At 45.8% G+C, this 13201-nt stretch overlaps 1 protein-coding gene and 1 long non-coding RNA gene across 2 annotated transcripts; one reads left to right on the forward strand and one right to left on the reverse strand.

Moving 5' to 3' along the window:
- Positions 1 to 100: 100 nt before the first annotated feature.
- On the forward strand, positions 101 to 7332 carry LOC148823710 (uncharacterized). Its single transcript, XR_016093725.1, has 3 exons — positions 101 to 144; positions 1620 to 1752; positions 7257 to 7332. It is a non-coding gene; the product is annotated as an uncharacterized LOC148823710 (long non-coding RNA).
- Positions 7333 to 9408: 2076 nt separating this feature from the next.
- LOC148823711 (uncharacterized) lies at positions 9409 to 11774 on the reverse strand. Its single transcript, XM_088927259.1, has 5 exons — positions 11165 to 11774; positions 10127 to 11131; positions 9860 to 10093; positions 9515 to 9826; positions 9409 to 9419 (listed from the first exon to the last, which is right to left on the reverse strand). The coding sequence occupies exons 1-5, from the start codon at positions 11772 to 11774 to the stop codon at positions 9409 to 9411; spliced, it is 2172 nt and encodes a 723-aa protein (XP_088783385.1).
- Between the last annotated feature and the right edge of the window lie 1427 nt (positions 11775 to 13201).

The raw sequence follows: 13201 nt of genomic DNA on the forward strand, positions 1-13201 counted from the left end.
CCCACAAAGCTCGTGGAGGAACGTGCGCTCCTCTGGTATTTATTGAACACCCAAGCTGTCGGCATTAAGTGTAGAGGAGCCCGGTGTTTTCAGAAACATTCTCACGCGAGTAGAGGGAGTCAAATTGAAGACACTTTATTTCAGGTAATCGCAAATTACAAAGTGGGCTTCTGATTTGTCGTCTTTTCTCCAACCCGAAGGAAAACAGATGATAATGTAATTAAGGCGAGTATTTCGATGACGGAATAGGGAAGCTCTTTGTAGTCAAGATATTAAGATGTCATTTCTTCTTACTGTTGGTTTTACTCACTTGATTTGCTGTAGGTCTAATTCTTCTTGCATCATTCTCATTCGTGTTGTCTAATTGTACACAGCTCAGAGTTTCTTTTTAAATACAATACTTTACTGTATGTAATCAAGTATTTCGCCATTGAATGTGAGAAATTGATACATATATCTTATTGTTACTGTTAATGTTAGTAGTTTTTTGTGTCTTGCGTTTCGTTATATCATACAATGTTTCCTTAATAAATACCGAGTGTTCTAGTTTATGTACGTAGTGGGCTCATATTTTCCACCTTGTTGTAGTGCCTTCTGAATGATTATCGCGATTAAGGATTACGCGATCGCTGACTTAACCTGGAACGTCTGGAACATCGTAATATTTTCCAGAAGTCAAAACAAAGTTTTTTTTCCCTTCAGTCGTCGTATTTTAAACTACAAACAGACGAAACGTATCGGTTGACAGGTTTTTGAATTGCAACCTCCATTTTTAAATCGGACTGGCAAAGATTTTTCTTGTTAAATTTCTTTTCGGATAGAGGCAGCACTGTGAGACACGTTCGTTGTATCCAGAAGCTCTATGAGGACGGGCTGTCTATTAAATTTCATTACCATTACTTTAAACTCACTCCTTTAGAATCGGAGACCAACAGATAAGTACACGTAAATCATTCCTGTCTCTTCCGTCAGTATCTCTAGCACATTCCAGTAGTTAAACGTTGCTGCAGTAGCAAAGCACTGCAGAAGGTTGGTGAAGGCAGCGCAGCTCATTCCCGGCTGTTAGCTACCAAACATCCAGGATATCTACTAAGCTACAGTAAATGTCTTTAGAAGGCCACGTCAATTGTCAAGGACCCCAGTCATTCAAGTGATAAACTGTTTTTTCTCCTACCGTCCTTTTAACGGTATAGAAGCATTCAGTCAAAGACCAGCAGATTACGGAACAGTTTATACAGTACCTCCAGGCAATAAGACTGCTAAACAGCCAAGCTGCAGTCACCTTCAGCAACCACCGTAATGGTCTTTGTTAAATGGTTAGGTTACATGGACATACAGTTTCCATTGTATTTTGCACACTGCATATTGCACTATTTGGACATAATATATTGCATACACCTTGGATATGTAGCAGTTCTATTTATATTATTTTTAAATTCGTTTTTTATTGCACTATTAGTATGCACCTTTATTCTGTAACTTTTAATTTTGTGATTTTTATTTTTAATTCCCCCTGGTGAGCTCACAGAAAAGACATTTCATTGCCATCAATTACTGCTACACGCTGTGTTGTTGTGCATTTGATAAATAAACTTTGATTGATTGATTGATTGATAAAGCAGCAACAGAAGAACTGAGTCCTTACAGTGGAAAGGCTGGAGAACGCTGCAGTGCTGTTTCCACAGTCGGTGACCTCCTGGACCAGCGTTTGAATCGCTCTCATTTCATGGAAACCCTGACATACAATATAAGGTGAGTCCTTGGAGATAAACGTAAATGATTTTATTAAAACTCAATACACAGAAGCCTTATAAGAGAAAGGCCGCCAAATTGATCTATCTCCAGTAAATTCCTAATTCTGTTATCAATTGTGCACAATTAGCAATTTACTGGAGATCAATTTGAATGTCTTTTCTTTCTACAACTTACATCTTGTTTCCATGTTAAATGAAATTCTGGATTAATAAAGATGGAAACATAGTAAATATCATCATTAGATTCTTCAGCTGTCTTCCTCTGGTGAACTGAGGTCCCACTAAGAACTTCTGTCTTTCTCTAACAGTGCAGGAAAGAAGGAAACATATGGTTTTCCATCCAAGCAAAGCGAAATACAATTTGGGATCCAAAATTGGGAAAGAACTGATTGTCACCCCCCTCATTTTCTATGCCCCCTTTTTTGGGGACCCTTTTTCAATCAGTCATTCTTAATACGGTTCTCCATATCAAAATTAAAGTTTCTTTGTATTAGTTACTTTTGCAATTTGCTATACAAATTACTGGCATTATTACAGGTAGCTTCATAAAATTAACAGATCTTTGGCTTAACAGATGCACTGTTTATATTTGTGTCTGGAAACCAGTACCCCTATGGTATGTAAGTTTCTAGTTGAAATATACTTTTGTATGATATCATGAATTCGGTGAAAATTATGTTCTCTCTCTGATGACGCTAAAAACTGTGGAAAGATCAAGGTTTTTATGAAGTTTATGGTCTTCTAAAAGGAAGGAATGAAGTCATCAGTAGTGGCTCAGTTCAGGGACTTTTTCTGAAATGGCGAACCATATCAGTTTAACAGGACACCAATATTTCTTTTTGGACCTCCCTTCATTATCTTTTAACCAAAGTTCTGTGGCACATTCTCTGCAATATTAACCCTCAGTTTTTTCATGCCAACATGCTTGCTGATCTTGGCTAAGCTTGCAACTTTATTTTAGATTTTCATTTGGATCCTCTGGGTTCAGGAGACCATGCCCCTTACAAGCGAACTGGATTTCATGCCTTGTCCGGCTTCCCCTCTGATGCAAAACCCTTTTAGACTCCTTCTAAAATCTTAGTAGTGTCACTCAGATTTATATTTTTAATTTGAGTTTTGGATTATACCCACCCTAATTAGAAAAGCCAATTATTATTATCATAATATTAATCATTACATCATTTTAATTAATCTTTTATCCAATTCAGGGTTACAGTGCCTCAGAGCCCATCCTGGGAAGCATTTGGCACAAGGCAGCATTCATCCTGGATGGGACATCGCAGGGCACACACAGACACAAACACGTACCTGCTGACACCACGGTCAGTTTTCTCAGAAGCCAGTTAAACTACTGAAATGCAGACAAAGATGGGGAGAACACAGTGCAGATAGAGCCCCAGGATTGAAGCCAATGTCCCCAGTCCTGTGAGACAGCAATGCTAACCACTGTGCCATCATGCTGCCCACAAATAGCCAATTGTGTGCTTGTCAAATATTGACTTGCAGCTATAAACCGTGCACCTGCACACAGGTGAGAAAGAGGAAGTGTGGACAAAGTGAGCCCGTGCTTGGGAAATACTGTTTACATTTATGAATTGGATTCATTACTCTGTTCTTCTCCCCACTAAGAGCTAATATGTGATGAGCGCTCTGGTGCACTATGGCTGCCATCGCATCATCCAGGTGGATGCTGCACATTGGTGATGGTGGAGGGGAGTCCCCATTACCTGTAAAGCTCTTTGAGTGGAGTGTCCAGAAAAGCGCTATATACAGTAAGTGTAAGCAATTAATTATTACAGTTGGCTTGAAATATAACCCAGGTTTGAGCCCATGACCATATGACCTTTAACCTAAGTTTGGGCAAGTGCCTTTAATGGTTGAATCACTCAGGAGGCCCCATTAGTAAATTATCTGACTGTTTGCAGCAGTCTTGTAAAGCACTCCTCGCTTACAAGCTGCTTAATTAATTTGGCTTCTGAGGCTCTCCACTTTTACTAGCCTCATTGTCTCCTGTTACCGATGTCTTTTACAAAAGCCACCTCCCTTGGCACCTCAACTTCATTGATGACTAGCTCCTCTGCAGTCACTCTCCAAAGGAACTCAAATATCATATACACCTGCTTTTTTGTATTTGTAGATGGTTAGAAGAGGTACAGTATCAAAACTCCAGCCCTGTGTCTTGTGGGAAACATCTGGACTCCATCCGTATAGTTGTTGTGTTTTTGGTGCATTTGACTTGAATGTCTTTTAATAATAATAAATGCTTACACTTATATAGCACTTTTCTGGACACTAAACACTCTTTACAGGCCTCCACCACCAATGTGTAGCTCCACCCAGATGATGTGACGGCAGCCATAGTGCGCCAGTGTGCTCACCGGGATTTTTAATGACCCAAGAGAGTCAGAACCTCTGTTTTACGTCTCATCCGAAGGACGACGCCTTTTTACAGTACAGTGTCCTCGTCACTATACTGGGGCATTAGGACCCACATAGGTGAGCACCCCCTGCTGGCCCCACTAACAGTTCTGACTGGAAGATACAGTAGCTCAAGCATGATGGTCTCTGGTTCCTGCCTTCAGACTCTTGTCTAGTCTTCTGTTCCTGAGAGCTCTTTGAGGGGAGCTTTCCTGTACAATGGCCTTCATATCCAAGTCATGACAATTGAGCTCTTAGAATGGATGGGGTGCTGTCTGGAATGCCTTGAATGCCTGGGTCTTTGTCATTGACATCAGCTCAAGTCCACACGCTGCAGCTGTAGGAGGGTTTTCTGGTACTCCAGGAGTTTATCCCCATCTTAGAGGAGACCTATGTATTGATTCAGATGGACAATTCCATGGGGGCTCAGGCCACTTCTTGAGCCCTCTTCATGAGTGTGTTAGGAAGTAGTAGTGAGGACCCTATGCAGAAAACCAGGGCAAACTCCAAAAGGCGTAGTCGAAAGAACAATCCGAGGTCAGAAAGCCGTAGGTAAACTAGCCATTGGTAAAGTACAAATACTGTAACAGAGGCGTAGCCGTAATCCGTAAGGGAGCCGAGAGTCAAAACCAGAATGAGAGCAAAAGTACCAAAACCGAAACCAGGAGACGTAGACGGAGAACAAACCAGGGTCAGGAAGCCAAAAACCAAGTAGTGAATAACAGTAGAACTGGGAGTAGCTCTAGCCAGGAAAACCCTAATACTGAGCACCGGGAAGAGTGTGAGGCAGCATTAAATAGGCTGGGGAAAAGGACTAATTGGGATCTGTGCTGGAATGTGAGGTGGAATGCCGATTCCTCCGGGGGCGTGGCGTAACAGAGTGAGAACTGCGTGGCAGTGATATGAGCTTCACTTTTCACTTAATTTTCACCACACATCTGTGACTGAATATGATGGAGTCCACATAAAACCAACCTAACAATGACATAAAGAGAGAGAACCATTAGGGAACTGGGATCATAATATGGTGTGATTTGCAGTATACTTTGAAACTATACAGATTGAGTCCAAACCAAATGTTTACAATTTCTGGAAAGCAGAATTTGAAGGAATAAGACGCAGTTGAAGATAAATAAAATGGGATAAGATAGAACTAATCAGTGGAAAATAGCTAAAAAGTTTAAACAGATTCTATCTGAAGCATAGAACACATTAATCACATAAGTGACCCCTCCCAGTAGGGCATGCGCCTTGAATCACCGGCTCCTCGGCGCTCCAACTTGATCACCGAATGGGGGTTCCCTGCTTCACCAGTATTCGGTGAGACCCCTCCTCTCAGCGAAGCCTTGGGGCCTTGGGGGAGAAGCGCAGCTGTGATCCCTGGTGGCTCTTTCTCTGTGAGCATGTCGGCTTTCTAGCTTGCCGGCCCGCACCCCTGGCTGCCCCTGAGACCCATGTAGTTCCCTTTTGTCGGAGAGCTCTGCAGTTGGTTCCATCCCAAGCTGAGGCCCCCCTATTTATGATCGAGGGGCTGAGTTGGGCACTCTGAACAAGGGCATACCACTTTGCTATGCCAGCCTTTTTCCCTCTGGGATACAGACAGCTGGTTTCTCTTCAGACTGTCATGTCTTTGCTCCTCTTTTTCATTACTAACCAGCCTGTGCTATTGCCTCGCTGGCCAGGAATCTATTAATCTATTATTCTATTATCACTCCTCTTTCACTTCACTTTCCCTCCATCCCGGAGCACTCAAGCCCCAACCCGTCGGGCCTCTTTGGGCATTTCCGCCACTCTTCTTATCCTTGCTCTTGGGTTCTGACCAATCACCACCCAAGGGGTTGTATCTAGCCGTGTTGTAACAATAAGTGACTAAATCAAAAGCCAAAAACATTTCCCACTTCCCATGTGGTTCAACACATTAAGAAAAATATAAGGTAAAGGAAGGTGGCGTGGTGGCACAGTGTTTAGCTTTGCTGCCTCACTGTGCTGGGGCCATGAGTTCAATTCCTGGGGTGCTACCTGTGTGGAATTTGTATGTTCTCCTGGTTTTCCTGGGGGTGTTCTGGTTTCCTCCAACAGTTCAAATACATGCTGGTAGGTTAATTGTGCCCTGTTGCCTGTGTCTGTGTGCCCTGCGATGGAATGGGGTCTCGTCTAGGGTGTATGCCTGTTGCTTGCCAGGATAGGCTCTGGTTCACCTTGTATTGGATAAAGCAGTCAGGAAATGGATGGATGGAAAATTGTGTAATTCAATAATGAAATTCTCACATGAGATTGATTAGTGGGATTAGAGTGTGCATAAGAGTGCAATTTATAGTAGGTGTGAGCGATGTAGTAGTTAGGAACAGTCTGTGGTCTTAGTGAAGTAGTGCGAATGGTTGAAGGAAAGAAGCTCGGATCAGTGCTAGTTGTTCTGGGCAGTGAAAGTTTAGTTTTGGGTAATTGATTTAGTTGTTGAGGGTGGTGAAAGCCACCTTGTGATGCCGTTTAATTTACTATTTTGTAGAAATCTTATTATCATATTTATTAGATAATTGGTCTAACTGTTCTAAATATAAAGCCAGAAAATCTCCAGGACAATAAATTTTGTTTGCAATGGATCATGTGCGAATGCTTACTGAGCCATGCGGCCAAACTCGGGTATCTTCACGAGTTGTACAGAAATATACGGCTCTTGAACAATCTACTACTGTTTATGTGTAATATTGGAACATTCCCGTTAAGATCGTGACATAATTCGTGCTGTATTTCAGGGTTTAACTTGTACAATTATACAATATAGTTTTGAAAAAAAACTTTTTAAGGTTATCGAACAACTACACCTTCGCCTAGCACATTGCAGTCCTGGTAATAGTTTCTACTATCCAGAGGCAGATTTGACCTCACTATCATGGCGCCCAAAAGGTGCAGCGGACGACAGGGATGGGCGTGGTTGCCAAGGGTGAGGAAGTTGTTTATGAGACCGTAATAGGCAAGCTAGGAACAGTGTTTTGTTTGAAATCATTTCGGTTTTATTTTATTGTCGCTGTAGTGTATCGTCGCACCTACATGGCATTAATTTCAAAAGACACCTGTTCTCCACAGCAGATGAAGGAGCTGTTACTTCAATCAATGGATCGAGACGCGAACGTAAGGTCGGAGGGAAGAGGGGTGCAGTCCCTCCAGACGATACTTGTGGGGCGACACCAGTGCGTGGTGTCCTTCTTTGATTGCTTACCTGGTTGTGGACGTTGGCCTGTTTCAAGACTTTGGTTGCTGAGCCAATCAACATCGCTGTGAAGTGCAATGTTCTCGTGGGCACTGTCCATCTCCTGGAGTACAGTTTGATTCTGGATGTTACTCAACATCCAAAAACAAACCACCGTCGCCCATTTGATTGACTCGGTCTTGTCTGCCTCTTCCTTGAAGAGTTTCTCATGCTTTAACTAAAATGTCTTTGGACATTTGATGTGCGACAAGTCACACTCTCACAACACACAAAATAAAAGCAAGGTTTTTGTGATGAACCAATACATATTCATTTCACCAGGAGAGATGAAGCAAGCAAACATCTAGCTTTAATTTATTAGAAACAGCCATTTTGTCCAAAATGTTTGACAAATGTGATTAGTGGCATCGTGAGCTGTCCTGTCAAAATCAAAACAGGCTGCCCTCACGCAGAATAGTGTAATAATAAATGATTAAACAATTCCCTCTACATCAAAGAGCTTTTACCGGGTAGCATACTTTTGAGACTGATAGAGCAGTCAAAGACAGTTAAGATTGAATTCAGCTGAGCTTCCATGCGGATTTCTGAATGGATCAGAGAAGGCAGTCTTCTCTGGAGACCAAGTCCTGACCATGAGGGGTACTAGGTGGTCAGAGATGCTCGGAGCCCTGCAGCACAAGTATGTGCTGGCACACTCCCACGGGCACCAGCACTACAGTTTTCCCATCCGGGACATCTGCTGTTCAATCAGTGCCCTACCAGGGGAGAAGGGCAGGCTGCTTTGCATGCTGGCTTCTTTGTTCAATATCATTCGCCCATCATTTCCCCTAAGGGCACAGCTGCTGTACAGGCAGTGGTCTGCTCTCAGCCATCTTGCACCAACACACCAAGAGACCTGCAAGATGCTGCTGTGGACAAGCACTCCTGGGTTGATCTTCCTCCACTTGTAGACTGACAATGGAGATGTAGGTTCTCCAGTCCACAGCAATAATTTTGCAATCCTTTCCAGAGCGAGGAGCTGCAGTAACTGTTTCAGGTGGCCTCAGTCATGTTCTTCAATCATGGCATGAGTTGTTTCCACACAACAGGATAGTAAAGACTAATCTCCTTTCTTTTCTGCTCTTCATACAGAGTAGGTCCTTCCAAACTCAGCCCCCACCAGCTAGTCAGCCACTTCATTATTCGCTTAATTGACCCAATGAAACTAGGGGTTCAGTTTCTCACATCCACTATACCTTAGTTACACACTGTTTTTCTAAAGACAGGGATATGGTCACTGGACACTAAAGCAGTCACTGGGTGGAATCCTGGTCTGTGGACCAAGTACAGACCTGTGTAATGATAGTACCAGTAGGGAACCTATGAAGAAGGGAGCGGTCCTAAGCTTTAGGAATGTGGTTCCCAATCCTGGGCGTCCTCCCACACCCACCAAGCCCTCAGTTACACAAATCCCTTCATTGACCTAAGAAGGGGAACTGGAACAGTTTGTTCCCAGCTCTTAAACATGTAGACGTTTTAACCATCCTATTTTGCAAGTGAAAAAACCCTGAACTTGTGACTGGAATCAAAACTGCAGATATTCAATTGAAGCCTTACTTGATCTGGTTAAGCTGCGATGGAATGAAAACCAACAGGTATGTGGGTCACCATGAGCAGTGGTTCCCACCCCTTTCAGATGCCTGCAGGAGGGCAAGCACTTGCACTCCAGATCTGCAAGTTTCCATTAACCTGGTGTCTGCTCCTGCTTTATGAGGCGCATATGGTCATATATGGCTGCACTCCTACCCCTCCGCACTTCTGGCAGATCAAAGCACTGGAAGGTAAGAATTTTAGGGCCTGTGGCAAGGGGGAGTCCACAAGCAAGTACAGAGCTATTTCTACTGGCAACCATGAGGTAGGTGAGCACACAAAGCTGAACACATTCCTAGGCATCTGAATTATACAGGTTTATTGGCATCTCAAAGCAATCCAAGACCAGGGATTCACACAGAGTCCTCCAGTCACTCCAAGCACTAGAGCAGGAACAGATCACCAGAACCCTGCAAGAAAGAGAATGTTAGATCATGGCAAGAGAAAACAAGTAACAGTGCCACACAAAATGGAACAAAAGTAGAGAAGTTCACAATATCCTCACCCTCCACGTCACCAACGTCCCCTTCCAGGGCAGAGGGGTCCCCCTCCACGTCACCTTCAGCAGCAGTGGGGTCCCCCTCCATGTCACCAACATCCCCTTCCAGGGACGTGGGGTCTCCCTCCAGGTCACCTTCAGCAGCAGTGGGGTCCCCCTCCATATCACCAACGTCCCCTTCCAGGGCAGAGGGGTCCCCCTCCACGTCACCTTCAGCAGCAGTGGGGTCCCCCTCCATGTCACCAACATCCCCTTCCAGGGACGTGGGGTCTCCCTCCAGGTCACCTTCAGCAGCAGTGGGGTCTCCCTCCACGTCACCTTCAGCAGCAGTGGGGTCTCCCTCCACGTCACCAACGTCCCCTTCCTGGGCAGTGGGGTCCCCCTCCATGTCACCAACGTCCCCTTCCTGGGCAGTGGGGTCCCCCTCCATGTCACCAACGTCCCCTTCCAGGGCAGAGGGGTCCCCCTCCACGTCACCTTCAGCAGCAGTGGGGTCCCCCTCCATGTCACCAACATCCCCTTCCAGGGACGTGGGGTCTCCCTCCAGGTCACCTTCAGCAGCAGTGGGGTCTCCCTCCACGTCACCTTCAGCAGCAGTGGGGTCCCCCTCCATGTCACCAACGTCCCCTTCCAGGGACGTGGGGTCTCCCTCCACGTCACCTTCAGCAGCAGTGGGGTCCCCCTCCATGTCAACAACATCCCCTTCCAGGGACGTGGGGTCTCCCTCCAGGTCACCTTCAGCAGCAGTGGGGTCTCCCTCCACGTCACCTTCAGCAGCAGTGGGGTCCCCCTCCATGTCAACAACATCCCCTTCCAGGGACGTGGGGTCTCCCTCCAGGTCACCTTCAGCAGCAGTGGGGTCCCCCTCCATGTCACCAACGTCCCCTTCCAGGGACGTGGGGTCTCCCTCCACGTCACCTTCAGCAGCAGTGGGGTCCCCCTCCATGTCACCAACGTCCCCTTCCAGGGACGTGGGGTCTCCCTCCACGTCACCTTCAGCAGCAGTGGGGTCCCCCTCCATGTCACCAACGTCCCCTTCCAGGGACGTGGGGTCTCCCTCCAGGTCACCTTCAGCAGCAGTGGGGTCTCCCTCCACGTCACCAACGTCCCCTTCCTGGGCAGTGGGGTCCCCCTCCATGTCACCAACATCCCCTTCCAAGGCAGTGGGGTCCCCCTCCATGTCACCAACGTCCCCTTCCAGGGATGTGGGGTCTCCCTCCACGTCACCTTCAGCAGCAGTGGGGTCCCCCTCCATGTCAACAACATCCCCTTCCAGGGACGTGGGGTCTCCCTCCAGGTCACCTTCAGCAGCAGTGGGGTCTCCTTCCACGTCACCAACGTCCCCTTCCAAGGCAGTGGGGTCCCCCTCCACGTCACCAACGTCCCCTTCCAAGGCAGTGGGGTCCCCCTCCACGTCACCAACGTCCCCCTCCACGTCACCTTCAGCAGCAGTGGGGTCTCCCTCCACGTCACCAACGTCCCCTTCCAGGGCAGAGGGGTCTCCCTCCAGGTCACCTTCAGCAGCAGCGGGGTCCCCCTCCATGTCAACAACGTCCCCTTCCAGGGACGTGGGGTCTCCCTCCAGGTCACCTTCAGCAGCAGTGGGGTCTCCCTCCACGTCACCTTCAGCAGCAGTGGGGTCTCCCTCCACGTCACCAACGTCCCCTTCCTGGGCAGAGGGGTCTCCCTCCAGGTCACCTTCAGCAGCAGCGGGGTCCCCCTCCATGTCAACAACATCCCCTTCCAGGCTAGTGGGGTCTCCCTCTTCGTCACCTTCAGCAGCAGTGGGGTCTCCCTCCATGTCAACAACATCCCCTTCCAGGGCAGAGGGGTCTCCCTCCAGGTCACCTTCAGCAGCAGTGGGGTCTCCCTCTACGTCACCAACGTCCCCTTCCAGGCCACCAACATCCCTTTCATCAGGAAAGGAGGGTTCACCTACTAGGGCATATGGGTACGCTTTCACAGATGATGGGCTATCTTTCCGTGTTGCATCACTCATTGCTTTGTGAAGAACATCGATGTGTAGAGTATCTGGAAATGCAGCTGAACTGGCCTGAGCTTTTACCTCGTCTATCCTTTCCCCATGCCGTGCGTCACTGATAAACAAGTTGCTCTTCAATGCAGCCTTGTAATCGCTGTCATCACTCAACTGCTTTTCTTTCCAATGGGATATTCTCGGCCCGCGATCCACTAATGGAACTGCTGCCGTCAGTCCCAGCAGAAGCACATGCAGCAGAAACCAGCGCATTTTTTTCCGTAACATCATTTTGTCCCACAAAGCTCGTGGAGGAACGTGCGCTCCTCTGGTATTTATTGAACACCCAAGCTGTCGGCATTAAGTGTAGAGGAGCCCGGTGTTTTCAGAAACATTCTCACGCGAGTAGAGGGAGTCAAATTGAAGACACTTTATTTCAGGTAATCGCAAATTACAAAGTGGGCTTCTGATTTGTCGTCTTTTCTCCAACCCGAAGGAAAACAGATGATAATGTAATTAAGGCGAGTATTTCGATGACGGAATAGGGAAGCTCTTTGTAGTCAAGATATTAAGATGTCATTTCTTCTTACTGTTGGTTTTACTCACTTGATTTGCTGTAGGTCTAATTCTTCTTGCATCATTCTCATTCGTGTTGTTTGTCTAATTGTACACAGCTCAGAGTTTCTTTTTAAATACAATACTTTACTGTATGTAATCAAGTATTTCGCCATTGAATGTGAGAAATTGATACATATATCTTATTGTTACTGTTAATGTTAGTAGTTTTTTGTGTCTTGCGTTTCGTTATATCATACAATGTTTCCTTAATAAATACCGAGTGTTCTAGTTTATGTACGTAGTGGGCTCATATTTTCCACCTTGTTGTAGTGCCTTCTGAATGATTATCGCGATTAAGGATTACGCGATCGCTGACTTAACCTGGAACGTCTGGAACATCGTAATATTTTCCAGAAGTCAAAACAAAGTTTTTTTTCCCTTCAGTCGTCGTATTTTAAACTACAAACAGACGAAACGTATCGGTTGACAGGTTTTTGAATTGCAACCTCCATTTTTAAATCGGACTGGCAAAGATTTTTCTTGTTAAATTTCTTTTCGGATAGAGGCAGCACTGTGAGACACGTTCGTTGTATCCAGAAGCTCTATGAGGACGGGCTGTCTATTAAATTTCATTACCATTACTTTAAACTCACTCCTTTAGAATCGGAGACCAACAGATAAGTACACGTAAATCATTCCTGTCTCTTCCGTCAGTATCTCTAGCACATTCCAGTAGTTAAACGTTGCTGCAGTAGCAAAGCACTGCAGAAGGTTGGTGAAGGCAGCGCAGCTCATTCCCGGCTGTGAGCTACCAAACATCCAGGATATCTACTAAGCTACAGTAAATGTCTTTAGAAGGCCACGTCAATTGTCAAGGACCCCAGTCATTCAAGTGATAAACTGTTTTTTCTCCTACCGTCCTTTTAACGGTATAGAAGCATTCAGTCAAAGACCAGCAGATTACGGAACAGTTTATACAGTACCTCCAGGCAATAAGACTGCTAAACAGCCAAGCTGCAGTCACCTTCAGCAACCACCGTAATGGTCTTTGTTAAATGGTTAGGTTACATGGACATACAGTTTCCATTGTATTTTGCACACTGCATATTGCACTATTTGGACATAATATATTGCATACACCTTGGATATGTAGCAGTTCT

The sequence above is a fragment of the Atractosteus spatula genome, chromosome 11 (assembly GCF_055471065.1).
Source record: "Atractosteus spatula isolate fAtrSpa1 chromosome 11, fAtrSpa1.hap1, whole genome shotgun sequence".
Taxonomy (NCBI): Eukaryota; Metazoa; Chordata; class Actinopteri; order Semionotiformes; family Lepisosteidae; genus Atractosteus; species Atractosteus spatula.